We start from the raw sequence: 17,896 nt of genomic DNA, 5'->3' as shown, positions 1-17,896 counted from the left end.
ACCAGACGTATATGACGTCATGACGCATGCGTTATCCGCAAACAGGAAGTAGTCTGACCCTACTGTGTGTTTGTGTCCACGCGGGTAGAACAAACGATAGAAAAGTGAAGCATTTGGACGTTTTTTTTGTTATTTTTGGAAATGTTAACGCACTAAAAATTTCTTATCCGAGTTTCGGGCAGACTGCTCGGTGGTAGTTTGTGGTCGGAGTACGAAGTCCCGTGGGACCATAGTCGTCTAACTCAATTCTCGAGGTACGTACAGTATGTTTCCACGTTGGGTGTATTCTCATATAATTATAGTCTGCTGTGTTGTAATGTAACATCTGGTCATTGTACTTTTATTATTATGGCAAAATGATCACGATTTCCTTTTTCACATCGTCCTGTTAGATTATTGTCATATATATATATATATATATATATATATATATATATATATATATATTTTCCATTCCATTTTCCTCCGCTTATCCGGGTCGCGGGGGCAGCAGTCTTAGTATACATACATACATACATACATGCATACATACACACACACACACACACACATATATATATATATATCTCAAAGATGGCGCCCTCCGTGGCAGACGTCTCTGTGACACTCTCCCGTTTTTTTTTCTATTTTTTGCTATTTTATTGTTCATTTTGTAGTGATGGATAAACCGAAGCTTTCTGAAGCAGTGATTCAATATGAAGCAATGTGTCGAAATGGTTCAGTGTTATGAAGCATTTGCCACGAATCAGTGTGGTGAGTCACGACACTGCTTCACCACTGCTTTCTGTACCACTGAAGCAAATGTGTTGAAATGGTTCAGTGCTTCGAGGCATTTGACACAATTCAGTGTGGCGACATCTGCTGGACAAAAATATATTGAACTTTCATATAAGCAAAGGACAAAGTGTCATCTGAACAACTAAACCTGTGGGTGGTATGGTGGTTACATAGCTTGCCTAATGTGCAAGCAGTAGCAGGTTAGACTCCTGGCCTGAAGTTTATTTTTTATTCTTCCCCCAGATGAATAAAAAAAAAAAAAACGATAACAAAAAAAAGCTGTTGTTTTACTTTTAAATGGAAAAACGGAAATGCTTGTGCAATAGGGAACTCTTGATGGTAGGTGTATAGAATGCTAGTGACACTGGGATGGGGATTTGGGTGTTTCACACATTTTTATTTAAAAACAAAATCATCTCAGCAGCATTTGGTTTCAGCCGGTTCCTCTTTTTGCTAATGACCTCTCCAGCTTTTGAGAATATTCTCTCACATGGCACAGCGGTGGCAGGCATATGCAAATAAATCTTTGACAACTCTGCAAGATGGGGATAAATGGCTGCCTAGAGTTCCAGAATTTCAAATGCTCTAAATCCTTTATCCTCAACCACAGAAAATGGCTGGCAGTCCTGCACAATCATATCCCCCAAGGCCTCATCCAGCTCAGCCTGTCGTCCTTGAAACAATGTGACCAATGTAAATAGTTACTCACATATAACTTATAATATAATATAATGTCATGTATGTTTTATATTTTAAGCTTTGTTTTATCTTTTGACTATACGATATAAATACACGACAGTTGCCATAGGCTTACCTTGTCTGCTTACTCCAGAAGCAGCTGGAGCAGTAGGAGCAGCTGGATTGGGTGTTGTTTGGGGTGTTTAGAGCACAAGTGCCTTAACATTGAGGATGTGTTATTAGTGAATGCCAACTCTTGAGCACAGAAATGACACTTGACCCTTTTTGGTGCAATAAGGTCAAAGTGCTCCCACACATATGACCTGGCTCTGTTAGTTGGCCTTCCCTCCATTCTCCCTATTTGGCCTCACTCTCTACAACGACACCATCACTCACACGCTTAATACTCTCACACAAACAAACAGACAAACGAACAAATATACAAACTGGCAGACAGACAAACACAAAAACTAACTTGTGTGTGTGTGTGTGTGTGTGTGTATTATATAAATCAGTGTATAGTGTGTCAATGAATGCCTATACTATGTGCGATTGCAAATGAATCTAATGTGTAATCTGATCTAACTTCACTTTACTCTCCCTCGTTCTCAATATGACGTAATGCGCACAAAAGCTCTCCTCACAACCCACAACATTTTGAGGGATATTTCCCCTTTTTATAAGCATTGTGAGTTTGACTGAACCAAATTGACTGACTCGACCCCTCCCTACCTGAGTGACACGTAGACGGTCACGGCCGACGCGCGTGTGACGTCACAACGCTTCGCTTCCGCGGCCAGGTGATTTTCCACTGAATGAAGCGAGACATCGGTACAACGTATCGGGATACTTGTTGCCGCGAGCGCTCGACACTTGTCGGGCGTCTGCTTCGAGCGTGACGTCACTAGCTGTTCTACCGGATCCAGCGAGACATCGGGACGACTGATTGTGATACTTCTGCCACGAGCGCTCGACACTTGTCTCGAGCGTCTGCTTCGAGCCTAACATCACTATCATTTTGGACATTCAACGCACTCACGCAGTACATTACAACAGAGAGACACTTTTGAACATCGGCAGGGTTCACCATGAACTTTCATTTAGCCTCTCAGACTTTGCCTTTCTTCTGCGCCGGGAGAACGCAGCAGCCTGCGGGCCTGGTGAGCTGAATACCCGGCGAGCAAAGCATCCGAGGCGTAAACGAGGCAAGCGGGCCGGCCTGCATGCTAGGCTAAAAGCTAGAGCGACTAGCCACCGCTACCAAGCCTGCTGCTAGCCAACGTCCGCTCTCTTGAAAACAAGATGGATGAACTAAGAGCAAGGATTACAGCTCAATGTGAGCTCAGGGAATGCTGTGTCCTCACCTTCACAGAAACCTGGCTGACGGAGGATATACCGGACTCATTACAATAGGAGTGAGTGCTATAGGGCGATAGTCATTCAAGCAGGTCACGTTGCTCTTCTTGGGTACGGGCACTATGGTGGTGGACTTAAAGCAGGTCGGTACAAATGCTTGTGCAAGCGACAGGTTAAATATGTCAGCAAGCACATCAGCTAGCTCTGATGAGCAAACCCGAAGTGCACGTCCTGAGATGTTGTCTGGGCCTGCTGCTTTTCGTGGGTTTGTTTTGTTCAGAACCCTGCGCACATCAGCTGATGTCACCATGAGAGGTGAGTCCTGTGTGCTCCCCAAGTCCAGCCACCCTCTCTGCTCATCAGGAGTTTGGGTGTCAAAGCGGGCATAGAACTCATTCAGCTCATCAGGAAGTGTGGTTTGGCTGGACGTGGCTACGCTACTCCGCTGTCGATAGTCTGTGATGTGCTGGAGCCCCGCCCACATGCGCCGAGGGTCTGAGGTGGAATAGTAGCCCTCCAGCTTCTGTCTGTACTGTCTTTTGGCCTCTCGTATGGACCTCCTCAGGTAATATCTGGTCTTTTTGTAGTCCTCAGCGGTGCCCATGACAAATGCAGTCGAACGAGCACGTAGCTTAGCCCTTACATCACAGTTCATCCACTGTTTTTGGTTAGGGTATTTTCTGTAATACTTGGTGGTGCTAACAGTCTCTATGCATGTGCTAATGTAGCCAGTAACAGCAGAAGCATATTCATCCAAATCAACAGTACAATCTTCCCTCCCCGCTGCAGTTTTAAACACATCCCAGTTTGTGCAGCCAAAGCAGTCCTGAAGTACTCGATCAGTTTCTTCATTCCACACTTTAACTGCTGTACTTACAGGGGGAGCTTGCTTGAGAAGTTGTCTGTATGTTGGATAAAGGAATATAGAGATGTGGTCGGCCTTTCCAAAGTGGGGTCTTGGAACAGCCTTCAAAGCACCTTTCATGTTGCTGTAGACTTGGTCCAGGATGTTATTTTCCCTTGTGGGAAAGCTCACATGCTGGTAATATTTGGGGAGGACAGTCCTGAGGTTACAGTGGTTGAAATCGCCAGATACAGTCATCGGACTGATCACTGGTGGTGTTGAAACATCATACAGAAGAGAGGTGGCGGACCTCATAGCTTGGTGTCGTAATAACAATCTCCTTCTCAATACAGATAAGACTAAAGAGATGATCATCGACCCAAGAACAAGGGAAAAGGAGCCGCATAGACCCCTGTTTATTGATGAAACTGAGGTGGAGAGGGTGAAAACATTCAAGTTCCTTGGCACACACATCAGCGAGGACCTCACCTGGTCTCACAACACCCAACAAATTATGAAGAAGTCCCAAAGGAGACTGTACTTCCTGAGAAGACTGAGGAAATTTGGCATGTCCACCACAATCCTGAGTTGCTTCTACAGATGCACTATGGAAAGTGTCCTTACCGCCTCCATCACTGTTTGGTACGGTAACTGTACAACACGTGATAGGAAGGCACTCCAGCGGGTGATCAAGACCTCACAGAACATTGTTGGGGCAGCCCTCCCCTCACTGCAAGACATTTATAAAACTAGAGTCCTACGAAGAACACACAACCTCATCAAGGACAGCACACATCCACAACACTCATTATTCACACTCCTACCGTCAGGCAGACGCGACAGGAGTTTGAAGTCCAGGACCACAAGGCTGGCAAACAGCTTTTACCCACAGGCCATCAGGCTTCTCAACGAAGCACTCACACACGCCGCACACAACACACGCACACACTCATAGCACTTTATTTATTTATTTATTTATTTATTTGTATTAATGTCTCTTCTGTTGTTGTTGCTTAATTTATTGGTATTTATGTTTCTTATGTTCTTATTCTTTCTTGTGTTTTCTTTCTTTTCTTGGGAGAATGAACAGAATAAGAATTTCATTGCATAGTATAACTGCTGTTTTACCATGCACATGACAATAAAACTCTCTTGAATCTTGAAAATATATGTGTGTGTGTATATGTATATATATATATATATATATATATATATATATATATATATATATATGTATATGTGTGTGTGTGTGTGTGTGTGTGTGTATATATATATATATGTGTGTGTATGTATATATATGTATATACAGACCCTTTCCGAAAAATGAGAATGTCATGGAAAAGTTGTTTAATTTCCATAATTCCATTCAAAAAGTTAAACTTTCATAGATTATAGATTCAGGGCCCACAATTTAAACTATGTCAAGTATTTATTTGTTTATTTTTACATAATTTGGGCTTCCAGCTCATTAAACCCACGAAAACAGGAATTCAAAAAATTTGAATACTGTGAAGAAATCAGCCCAAATTTTGCAGGGCATGAATGTTTTAAAGTGAGTGTCACACACTAATCATCTACTAAACTCAAATCACCTGCACAGGCTTCCCCAGGTGTCATTAAATTGCTTCAGTTTGGTTCAATTGTCTCAGTTGGGTTCAATATGGGGAAGACTGCAGACATGACAACTGGCCAGAAGACCATCATTGATACCCTCCATAGGATGGGTAAGCCACAAAAGTTCTTAGCTAAGGAGGCTGGTTGTTCACAGAGTGCTGTGTCCAAGCATATCAATGGAAAGTCTAGAGGAAGGGCAAAATGTGGCAGGAGAAGATGCACCAGCAAAAGAGATGACCTTGGGCTTCAGCGGATTATCAAACAGGGAAGATTCAAGAATCTGGCAGAGATCCAGAAAGAGTGGACTGAGGCATTCAGACGCATCCGGGAGATGGGCTACCACTGTGGGGTTCCTCGGGTCAAGCCACTTCTGAACCTGAGCCAACGTAGGAAGCGTCTCCACTGGGCCAAGGAGAAGAAGGACTGGACTGTTGGCCAGTGGTCCAAGGTCCTCTTTTCCCATGAAAGTAAAGTGTGCCTTTCATTTGGGAATCAAGGTCCAAGGGTTTGGAGGAAGACGGGTGAGGAACAGAACCCAAGCTGCCTGAGGTCCAGTGTGAAATATCCACAGTCCGTCATGATTTGGGGTGCAATGTCCGGTGCAGGTGTTGGTAAACTCTGCTTTCTTAAATCCAAGGTCACCGCAACAGTCTACCAGAATGTTTTAGAGGACTTCATGATTCCTTCTGCTGAGGATCTGTATGGAGATGCAGATTTCATCTTCCAGCAGGACCTGGCCCCTGCCCATACCGCCAGAAGCACCAAAACCTGGTTTGATGCCCATGCCATCACAGTGCTTGACTGGCCAGCCAACTCACCGGACCTAAACCCCATTGAGAATCTATGGGGTATTCTCAAGAGGAAAATGAGGGGCACCAGACCCAACAACAAAGAAGAGCTGACAGCAAGCATCAAGGAAATCTGGGCTTCCAAAACTCCCAGGCAATGCCACAGGCTGATTGCTTCAATACCACGTCGCATCGAGGCAGTGATTAAGGCAAAGGGATTCCCAACCAAGTATTGAAGATTGACATATCATTTTGAAAGTACCATATTTTGATTGATTTGATGTGATCCTAATTTCTTTCTTTTTTTTTCCTGCAAAAACTGAGAAGTAAATGGTGATTTCTTCACAGTATTCAAATTTTTTGAATTCCTGTTTTCGTGGGTTATATGAGCTGGAAGCCCAAATTATGTAAAAATAAACAAATAAACACTTGAAATCGTTTAAATTGTGGGCCCTGAATCTATAATCTATGAAAGTTTAACCTTTTGAATGGAATTATGGAAATTAAACAACTTTTCCATGACATTCTAATTTTTTGGAAAATGGTCTGTATTTATATGTGTGTGTGTGTGTGTGTGTGTGTGTGTGTGTGTGTGTGTGTGTGTATGTATGTATGTATGTATGTAGAGGGCACTACGGACTGCGGATAAAAGTTGTACAGCACTACTAGGCTTGTTATTATCATGGGTCATGGTTTTAATTCATCCTGAACATGCATATGAGTCAAACAGTAGCACATCACATAGTACAATTCACAATTTTGCATGTCCAAAAAGGAGTAGGAAGAAGCAAAGCTTATTTAATCCTACCCCTCATCAGTTTCACATCAGTTGCAATACATTTATTCACCTCTTGTTCTTCCAAGTGTACTTTGTAGGTCTACATGACCATGTAGTGCAATCATAGCCAAGGTTTTTACTTACTAAAAGGAAGCTAGAGGCTTAATAATAACTGATAAAATACTTCAGTTAAGTACAACCGAACTCAGTTTTGCTCCCGCTGCCGCATGCATGCTAGCGTTTTTTTTTTTTTTTTTATTGTAGCGTCGCTGGGAGCACGTCCTGTTCCCAGCATACTTTGCGGTAATGTTTTGGTGCAAATGCTCTTAAAGTTACATGTTTGACCAGGAAATAGCAAGCTCAAAAGAAGACGGCTTTTTTATGTGGAACAACTGACAGTTTGTGTGGATCTTGTGAATGCTTGTGATTGAGCTAGGACTCAGTAATTAAAGTCTACACATGACGGCTTCATTGATTGAAAAACAAAACTTTTTCGTGCATGAAGCTTCTACCTGAGTCGGTAATTTGGCTGCTATATGCGGTCAGATATTGACCAAGGGAGACAAAATGGGTGGCCGCTGGCCGCGTTGGACAGGTGACTGCTATACACAGGGTCTATAACATGTACATTTGCTGGGGGGGATTTTTCAATGGCTGCTATAGGCAGGTGGCCGTTCTATAAAGGTGGCCGCTAAGACAGGTTTGACTGTATATGTATATATACATATGTATGTATGTGTATATATACATATGTATGTATGTGTATATATACATATGTATGTATGTGTATATATACATATGTATATATGTGTATATATACATATGTATATATGTGTATATATACATATGTATGTATGTGTATATATACATATGTATGTATGTGTATATATACATATGTATGTATGTGTATATATACATATGTATGTATGTGTATATATACATATGTATGTATGTGTATATATACAGTACATATGTATATATGTGTATATAAACATATGTACTGTATATATACATATGTATGTGTGTGTGTGTATATATATATATATATATGTGTGTATATATATATGTGTGTGTATATATATATATGTGTGTACATGTGCATGGCTCAGATCAATGGTACCCAAGTGTTACATTTAAAATGTCAAACTGGTGGATAGACCTTGGTAATGTTATCAACACAAACTTCAAACATTGCAAAACACACACCCAACATACCAGAGATGGAGATATCTTCCATTTCCCATAGCAACCCTCCCAAGTTCACTCTTTCTTAAATGTAAAGTACATAACTCGGTGTCCACTCGGTGTTAGACTTTTGTTCAAATAATCTTATTTTACTCTTTTATACACAAACAATCACTTTAGTTGCAGAGTTGAGTAATTATTCCAGGAATATATACCATTGTAATCATCATGGGGTTTGTTTTTCCATGGAATTATGTTCTTCAAAATTTTCATCGGCAGGCGGACACGAAGGTTATGTACTTTTCACTAATGATTACACAACAGTTATTTTTTTTACACTGAGAATATTTGAATAAAGACATGATTCTTTAATTGTAAGTAGAAATCATGACAAAATGATCAGAGAAAATATTGTTAATTTCACACCAAAAGTAGACATGCTTTACATGGAACATTTCAATGTCCAAATATAGACACTTTTTTACAACATAGCCGTGCTAGCGCAAAATAAAAACATGAACAGGCTTCATTTATGGTTTGGTAAGCTTCCTCACTCTATAAACGTCAGAGTGATACGGATAGTACACATTGTTAGAGCAACAGTTTCAAATACTACTCAAGTCAAGTTGAAGACAGCAAAGGGTACCCTTGATCTGAGCCATGCACACATATACAATTGTATATATATATATATATATACATATACATACACACACACACACACACACACCTGATCAAAATCTTAAGACCAGTTGAAAAATAGTGAGAATTTGCACATGTGGATTATAAAGAGGTTTTAAGTAAAGCTACAATATGCAAAAACAAGAAGGGCAAGACACAGGGCGGTCTTCCACCCACATGAAGGCCCTCACTGGTGCCGACTGCAGCAATAACCATCAGACGCCATCTGCTGGAAAAGGCTTCAAAAGCAAAAAGGAATTCAAAGACCTCGTTTCCTTCAATGCCACAAAAGTGCCCGTTTAGACTTTGCTAGGGAGCATCAAACATGGGACATTGAAAGGTGGAACAAAGTTTTATTCTCTGATGAGAACAAATGTAACCTTGACGGTCCAGATGGCTTCCAACGTTACTGGCATGACAAGGAGATCCCACCTGAGATGTTTTCTACCTGGCACAGCGGAGGGGGGTCCATCATGGTCTGGGGTGCTTTTTCATTCAGTGGAACACCGGAGCTTCAGGTGGTGCGGGGTCGTCAAACGGATGCAGATGTTGGGGCGGGCGTCCCTCATGACCGAGGGCCCTGGTCTGTGTGGTAACAGCTGGGTTCTTCAACAGGACAACGCTGCAGTTCACAATGCTGGCTTGACCAAGGACTTCTTCAGGGAGAATAACATCTCTCTTTTGGACCATCCTGATTTCAATCCCACAGAGAACATTTGGGATGGATGGCAAGGGAAGTTTCTAAAAATGGCCATCAGTTCCAGACAGTTGATGCCCTTGGTGAAGCCATCTTCACCACTTGGAGATGTTCCCACTAGCCTCCTGGAAACACTGGCATCAAGCATGCCCAAAGCCATTTTGGAAGTGATGAACAAGAACAGTGGAGCTCCTCATTACTGAGTCCTACTGAGAACATTTTTGGTTCTTTTTTGAGCGATGGTCTTAAACGTTTGATCACGTGATAAACAGCCTATTTCAGTTGAATTTTTGTTTTCAATCAATGACTTTTTGTCCCACCCCTGTTCTTGTTTTTGCATATTGTAGCTCTACTTAAAACCTCATTAAGATCCAAATGTGCAAAATGATCACTCCAGACATTTTTCAACTGCTCTTAAGATTTGGATCAGGAGTGTATATTGACAGTGGCTGAGCCAGAAATGTTTGATTGGGGTGGCCAAGGTGAGATCACTACTCACATGGGGGGCAATAAGTTGATACCTGAATTGTCTCGATGGCCAGTGGGGTGGCCGGAGAGTGACCACCCCATGGCTCCACCGCTCAGCCCTGAATACTCCCATCAGGCCTTTCACAAACAGCAACATGTTCTGGCAGCCTGTTCCATCCATCCATTCATTTTCTGTGCCGCTTCTCCTCATTAGGGTGGCGGGGGTATGCTGGAGCCTATCCCAGCTGACTTGGGGCGACAGGCGGGGTACACCCTGGACTGGTGTCCAGCCAATAGCAGGGCACATATAGACAAACACTCACATTCATACCTATGGACCATTTAGAGTCTCCAATGAAGCTAACATGCATGTTTTTGGAATGTGGGAGGAAACCGGAGTACCCAGAAAACCCCCCCACACACGGGGAGAACATGCAAACTCCACACAGAAATGCCGGAGATTCAAAGCCAGGTCTTCCCATCTCCTGACTGTGCCTGTGTGGCCAACATGCTAACCACTAGACCGCCGTGCGGTGCAGCCTGTTCCATTTTTCCTACAATCACTAGGTGCTGCTTCCTCACACTGGTGTTGTTTCAGGGCACCGACTGCCGACGTACCGCCAGCTTGGCCTCCATTTGCTCCACATCGCAAGCCACCCTCTTCTCTTCGATAGCCTCATCTTCCCAGGGTACCTCCAAGTCACAGCAGACATCTCAGAGAGGTGAGTTCCTGGGTGGTATTCATGAAAATGTATTTCATCATCACTCCTCAGTACTGAAGATGCAAGCAGTGGATGACTGCTGAGTATACTTAGTTCCCGTGCACCTCACATGGAGGTTGTCTTTACACTCCAACTTTACTTTGCAGACCAGTGAAGGTGTCTAGCTCCATCTCCGCCATGAGCCTTCAGGCGGACTCAGCCTCCTCCCACAGGAAGAGGGCGTGGTCTGACGTTCCTGCCCTTGGTGACATTGACACACCTCCAATGAAGAAGACAAAGAAGAAGAAGAAGAAAAGAGCAAAAGAGGATAAAGAAGAAAGCGCGGTTCTTGCTGACGCGTACACCAACGAGCAGAAGGAGGAGACCCTGGTTCCCATGACAACCAAGGAGATAGAAACAAGGAAGGTGAAGAAAAAGAAGAGGAAGAGTGTGGTTGACGTTTCCACAGCAGCAGCAGAGCAGTCAGTTGCCACGGAGATGAGTGGTCCACGGGAGGAAAGTGTTGCCATGGCAAAGAGCAACCACACAGAAACCAACATCTACGTCTCTGTGGAAACACACAAGAAGAAGAAGAAGAAGAAGAAGAGGACGATGACCACAGAAGAAGTGAAGCAGGATGATGATGATGATGATGAAGAAGAAGAAGGCAGCAATGACCAGTGAGTTGTCATTCTTTCTCTCTCCCTCGTCGCCATGGTGACGTAGCTATGAAGGCCCTGCTCATAATATCATCATAGAGAATATGATCATGTGGGGTTGTCATGGTAACATGGTAACTGCCTCGCTTAGGGAAGCTGCTCCTCAGTGTGCTAGCGTTAGCCAACAGCTAGCTTGACAACATTGCTTGTCATCGAACATAAGGACAGTCAAAAAGTAACAACCATGAACTACCACGCCATGTGGGTAACAACAAACACCTAACTCTTGTTGACAAAGTGCCCACAAGGCATGCAGGGTCTTCCAGCAGCAGTCCTTGATGCTGCAATATCGTGAGATATGAGACGTCCCATGATGTCTACATTACCTTTCAAATCAGCACACGCGCACACACGCCCAGCAAACACCATGGATGGTTTTGTTTAATTGGCCGTGTGTGTCATCCACCGCTCAACAAAATGAAACCAACATCCGTAATTCAATATCTTTATGTTCTCTTGTTAAATCAGTTTTAAAAAGATGGGATAAAGACACAACACCTACTTTAGCTTTATGGATGTTTATGCAAATGAGATGAACCCAGCGCCACAGATACATGGCAGTCCTGTGGAAACACTGTACTTACTGTACTTGGTCTTGCTGTAAAGAGAGAGAGAGAATATAATATATCATATGACTGATACAGATGCTCTGTGTGTGTGTGTGTGTCAGTGTGTGCTTTGATTTGGTGAAAGAATTAGAGGAGTTTGTTCCAGATGTTTGGAAAAAGTCACCTCAACAGATCCAGAAACTGCTGCGATATGACCTGCACAGGTTCCGACTCTTCAAGCAACAAGGTAGTGGTACCCAAAGTAGCCAATGGTGGCGTACCTGCAACATCAATGTGTGGAAACGGAAGTAGCCCCACCCCTCCTCCTCCTGTTGCAGGTGTAGCTGTCCGTCATGGGCGCTTCACACGAAAAGAGAATCAGCAAGTCCAAGACAACATGGAGGACTTCCTGGCTTTGACGGGCATTGCCTCAGCCAATCAGCTCCTCTACCCTCAACACTACCCGGAACAGGAGGCTGACATCAGGAAACTCCGAGTGCGACATTGCTTCCTGGCGGCCATAGGTGGAACTGCATGTCATCTATCTCTGTAGGAGTGTGTACATTGTGTTTCAGTGTGTGTGTGTTGTGTGTCCAGCAAAGGGGATCCCCAGGGTGTCCTGGCAGGTGTTCATCAGAGCTAAAAAGCTTGACAGGATGAACCACCTGGGAAGGTGAGAGGACGTTGATGCTTGTGTGTGTGTGTGTGTGTGTGTGTGTGTGTGTGTGTGTGTGTGTTGATGTCGGTGTTGTGCGGGACGTCAGGTTCTCGGAGGAGGAGGTGGCTCAGCTGGTGATGCTGCAGTCTTTGCATGGTAACAACTGGAGGAGGATCTCCGAGGTGATGGGTCGCAGCATTTACTCCTTGCAGAAACGATTCCAGTGCATTTGTGAGTTGGATTCTTTTCTTCTTTGTGGTCTTCTCATGTTCTCATGCCATGGGTCTCGTCATGCGTACCTTCTCAGCAACCTGTCAAGGATCCTGGACTTCGGACGAGGAGTCTCGATTGAAAAGGGCTGTCATGGCTCACCTGGTGGTTAGGGCCCAGAGTCCATCAAGTTCTGGTCTGACTCGGGAACACCTGTGTAATAATTTGCCATGGAAGAAGATCAGCCAGCAGGTCCAGACCAGATACTGGAACCAGTGCCGCATCAAGTGGTCAGTGTGAATGAAAGATCGGTTAGTTGGTTTGGTTCTGCTGGTCCAGTTGATCTGTGTCAAGTTAAAGAACTGGATAAGGTTAGCTTAGAAGAGCAAACACATTAGTAAACTCATCTCAGTCTGGTGGTTCTGGTCCAAATATATCATGTAGAGGCCAGCTAGTCAGGGCCAAAAGATTGACGGTTGGTCCAAAAAGGTCCAGTTGACTTGGACTTGTTGGTTCTGTTTCAGGTTCAGCATCCTGAGGAACAAACTGTCAAAAGGTTGCAACAAAAGGCTTGAAGGACTGAAGGCCAAAGTCCAGCTGATAGACACGTAAGACCACACCAGAACCCTTTGTCTGTTAGGGTCCAAATCTTCTACCCTCATGGACAGAAGTGTGCTCATGACTTGTGGACCCGTTCCAGGTTGTACAACATGAACATTGATGACGCAGCCGATGTGGACTGGGACAAGGTGGCTGACAGTCTCAGGTGAGGTCAGAGGTTGTCCAGCCGGACCATAGTGGTCCAAAATGCTGTGATGTTTGTTGTCTTTCAACAGCACCACTCCAGTTCATGTCCAGAGTATGTTTCAAAGCCTGAAAGCCTCCCGAGTTCCCAACTGGTCCCGCTTATCCTATGGGGGTCAGTACCATCTGGACCTGTCCGCACTTAGCTTACATCTCCGTCTGACCGTACCGCCGTGTGCTCCTCAGAGATCATCGACTTCCTGCACGAGCACGAGATGCCGCGCCTCAAGGAGAAGCTGCAGAAGTGCGGCGTCCTGGAGGCGGAGCTGAGAGTGCACGGGACGGACGCGGCACCGCTGCTGGACTTGTTTGCGCTCCAGGATGAAGACCTCACTGAAGTGGACAACACTCAGCGGTGCCGTGGCCAATCACGGAAACTGTTTGAAGACTGACAGTTTAAGCTCCGCCCGGTTGCTGTGAACAGGAAGTGATGTCGTACTGGGGCTTTTATTGTGAAGATGGAATCACGCAGTAGACAGTCTTTACAATCCAGAGATTTCTGCCAGAATAAAGTGTCAAAGTCAAGAGGAGTTATCTTTGAATGCATGTCTAGATGACATTTTGCATACACGTCTGCACCACTGTTATATGTATAATACATTCTATCTGACATGTTATTGTACACACACACACATACACACTACTGTATATACACATATATATATATATATATGTGTGTGTGTATATATACTGTATGTTTATATATATGTATATATGAGTTTGGATGTAGTAGTAATATTAAACAAGGATAATTATTGGAAAAAAACAATAATAAAAATGATATAATAATACGTCATTCCATTCCATTCCATTTTCCTCCGCTTATCCGGGTCGCGGGGGCAGCAGTCTCAGTAGGGAAGCCCAGACTTCCCGGTCCACGACTACCTCCTCCAGCTCCAACAGGAGGACACCAAGGCGTTCCCAGGCCAGCTGTGAGACTTAATCCCTCCTGCGTGTCCGAGGTCTTCCCCGGGGCCTTCTCCCAGTTGGGCATGCCCGAAACACCTCACCCGGGAGGCATCCGGACTAGATGCGGAGGCCAACATTCACCGGAAACAGGCTGGACTTACTACTGGCAATGCCAACCAGGCTCCTGCTCCGATTGTACAAGGACCGAATGGCACGTAGTAGCGCGCCACCAATCCCATACTCCCGGAGCACCCCCCACAGGACACTGCGAGGGACACGGTCGAATGCCTTTTCCAGGTCCACAAAGCACATGTAGGCCGGTTGGGCAAACTCCCAAGTACCCTCCAGTACCCCTGCAAGGGTGTAGAGCTGGTCCAGTGTTGCACAACCGGGATGAAAACCACATTGCACCTCCTGTAGCCGAGGTTCGATTAATGGCCGTACCTTTCTCTCCAGCACCCTGGAATAGACTTTCCCAGGGAGGCTGAGGAGTGTGATCCCCCTGTAGTTGGAACACACCCTCCGGTCACCCTTCTTGAAAAGGGGGACCACCACCCCAGTCTGCCAATCCAGAGGTACTGTTCCCGACTTCCACGCAATGTTGAATAGACGTGTCAGCCAAGACAGTCCCTCAACATCCAGAGCCTTGAAGAATTCAGGGCGAAACTCGTCCACCCCCGGAGCTTTGCCACTGGGGAGCGTTTTGACTACCCCAGATACCTCAGCCACGGTGATGAAACTGTCTGTGTTCGTGTCCTCAGCCTCTGCTTCCTCTATGGAAGGTATGTCTGTGGGATTGAGAAGGGCCTCAAAGTATTCCTTCCACCGCCCAACTATATCCTCAGTCGATGTTAGCAGGCCCCCGTCCCCACTGTTAATGTAACCCAGCTGTGTTTTTGTGTGATTTAAAAGAAATGTTATCTTTCTATAGGTAATGTTCAGGGATTAATGCCACTGTCGTCATCAGTTAAATAAGGTGCTACTAAATTTTATACATTTGTTGTTTTATTATAATTGTAAGTGATCCTCTTTACTGTATAAGAAATGGACATCTTTACGACAGTCTTGACAGTCGTTAATTGGTTACCATTGTGCCCCTAGTGAGCGCTGTAGGCTGGCACATGGTCAAAGTGTGTAGGAGAGCCACCTGTGTGTGCCAGGCCTGCCTGCCCAATCCATCACTGCATGACATTATGCTGTTTTCCTGCTAGCGAATTGGATGTGAGAGACTGTTGTTGTTCCTTGCTGGCCATAGTGGAGGAAGAGGACACCATCCACCTCCTTGTCATCATCATCGTCACCATCCTGCCGCTGCTGGAGCATCCCAGGCACCACAGCACACACTCACTGCGTCATACACCGCCCATACATGCACGTATAGAGCTCTATAGACTCTTTATTTTTGTATGCTGGCCAGCAAATCCTAGACTGTGCTCAGGACAGTTTAAGGGACATTCAACATTGTATATAGATATATATTTTCTTTCTTTGTCTGTTATATTGAGATGTTATGTCTATTTACGTTGTTATGTTCGCTGATTTCTAGTTGTGAAGCAAAATAAGAGATGCATTTCAGTCCAGCAAATAATTAAATCTGGATTGATAGTAAACTGCTATCAGGACTCCGTTTTAATTACTCACTGGTTACATCCAAAGTAGTAAGAGAAAAAATTGGCGCTCGAACAGGGACATGAAGTGCATCTCAAAATGCAAAGCACTTAAAAGGTCAAACATTAGAACATATATATTACTTGCAAACTAAAGAAAATATGGAGTTTTGTGAAAGGTATGGATTTGATCCAGAGTACACCGTACTTCTCAGAGGTGTTTCACCTAATGTGCAGCTAACAGAAGTTAAAAGGGTTTTTGCTGCACAAGATGATGTTGTCAAAGTGCAGCATATTAGCAGTCTTTCCAGGGTCATGCTATGCCAGTTTCGTGAGGATATAACCCCAATGCTCTTAGACGAAGAGTATCAGGTTGAGGATTCATGTTGGGAGGTTATTCAGGTAGATAAATACTGTTCACCCAAGTCTTCAAGCGAGCCACTCAGAGAGGATGTAGTGCCCCTTGCTCGTGTCATTGGTGACCTAACTGCTAGTTTTAGTGAGCAAGTCAATGAGTTGGCCCTAGAATACAATGTGAATCCCACTACTCTACGTCATGTAGCAATGAAACATATCAGGCGTGAAGATGATGGAGACAAGGGGCCGACAACTCAACCCCGACTGCTGCCTTTGAAACACATACTGCACCCAATCCAAGGCTCGCTGTCCCACACCACGCTACTCCGCCATCAAGTGCTACACAGGCCCATGATGACACCTTGCTTGTCAACCCACTGCCCGCAGATGTCACGAGAGTGATTGTGGAACATATTGTGAAACATGATGCACTGGTGTCTTTTCCTGCTCCCAGAGAGTCACGCCTATTTTCTGGAAACTCTCCCAAACCTTCTACAGAGGTAGACTTTGGCATATGGAGGCTTCGAGCTAAGCAGGCACTAGACGACTCTAGTCTGTCAGAGGCACAGCAGCGTCGTATGTTACTCGACAGCTTGCTGACCCCTGCCTTAAATGTAGCTCTCTCCATTGGAGCACAAGCATCACCCAGTGCTTACCTCCTTGAACTAGACAAGGCTTATGGTAATGTTACAGGAGGAGAGGAGCTGTACATCCAGTTCCTAGAGACTCACCAGAACAGTGGAGAGACAGCATCTGACTACCTGCGGCGACTCCAAACCCTTCTGCAGGAACGTGTTGAAAGTGGTGGTGTGGCTAAACAAGATGCTGACATGCAGCTATTGAAGCAGTTTCGCAGAGGTTGCTGGGATGACTTTTTAATTGCCACCCTGCATTTGAATGACCTTGCCACTCGGACTCTTACCTTCTCCGAGTTACTGTTCAAAATTAGGACTTATGAAAAGGAAAGTCAGTTAAAGGAAATGAGGAAAAAGCGACAAGTGGGCGGTGTTTCAACCAAAGTTTATACCAAAGCACATTTAGCTCCTGACGAGTCAACATCTCTTTCCCGCAATCAACACCCAAGGCTGCATACTCTGGACACGAAGCGACTCGAGGAGAGGATCAGTCAGTTGGAGGAGGAGCTTCGTAAAAATGCATGTCCACCAAACGAACAAGCCTTTACAAATGACCGTCCTGTGAGAAAGCTCCCCCCTCGGGCTAAAAACAACACCACAGCAACAGTCTTGAATGTTCCCACCCAGAGTTTCACAAAGGTTAGGAATTTCTGCTACAAATGTGGCGAAGACTCACATATGCTGCCACAGTGCGCTAGCCCAACAAATGCGGTGCTGGTGCAAAAGAAACTTTGTGAGAGACACCAAGTTAGACAGGTCAACACCCACGCCCTCTACAAGAAGGGCCAGAGTCGCCTCCACCTGCTGAGGAGATTGAGGTCCTTTGGTGTGTGCAGGACTCTCTTACGGACCTTTTATGACTCTGTGGTGGCCTCAGCCATC

At 44.7% G+C, this 17,896-nt stretch overlaps 1 protein-coding gene across 1 annotated transcript; it reads left to right on the top strand.

The window, feature by feature from the left end:
- The first annotated feature begins 41 nt into the window (after positions 1-41).
- On the top strand, positions 42-14,031 carry LOC129179922 (transcription termination factor 1-like). Its single transcript, XM_054773776.1, has 12 exons — positions 42-254; positions 10,465-10,588; positions 10,735-11,247; positions 11,957-12,081; positions 12,173-12,358; positions 12,432-12,507; positions 12,599-12,723; positions 12,800-12,992; positions 13,227-13,310; positions 13,403-13,468; positions 13,539-13,621; positions 13,693-14,031. The coding sequence occupies exons 3-12, from the start codon at positions 10,766-10,768 to the stop codon at positions 13,896-13,898; spliced, it is 1,626 nt and encodes a 541-aa protein (XP_054629751.1). The 5' UTR covers positions 42-254; positions 10,465-10,588; positions 10,735-10,765; the 3' UTR covers positions 13,899-14,031.
- Positions 14,032-17,896: the final 3,865 nt, after the last annotated feature.

This window comes from Dunckerocampus dactyliophorus, chromosome 4 (assembly GCF_027744805.1).
Source record: "Dunckerocampus dactyliophorus isolate RoL2022-P2 chromosome 4, RoL_Ddac_1.1, whole genome shotgun sequence".
Taxonomy (NCBI): Eukaryota; Metazoa; Chordata; class Actinopteri; order Syngnathiformes; family Syngnathidae; genus Dunckerocampus; species Dunckerocampus dactyliophorus.
Note: the sequence above shows the minus strand (reverse complement) of the source record. Positions and strands in the feature narration are given on the sequence as shown.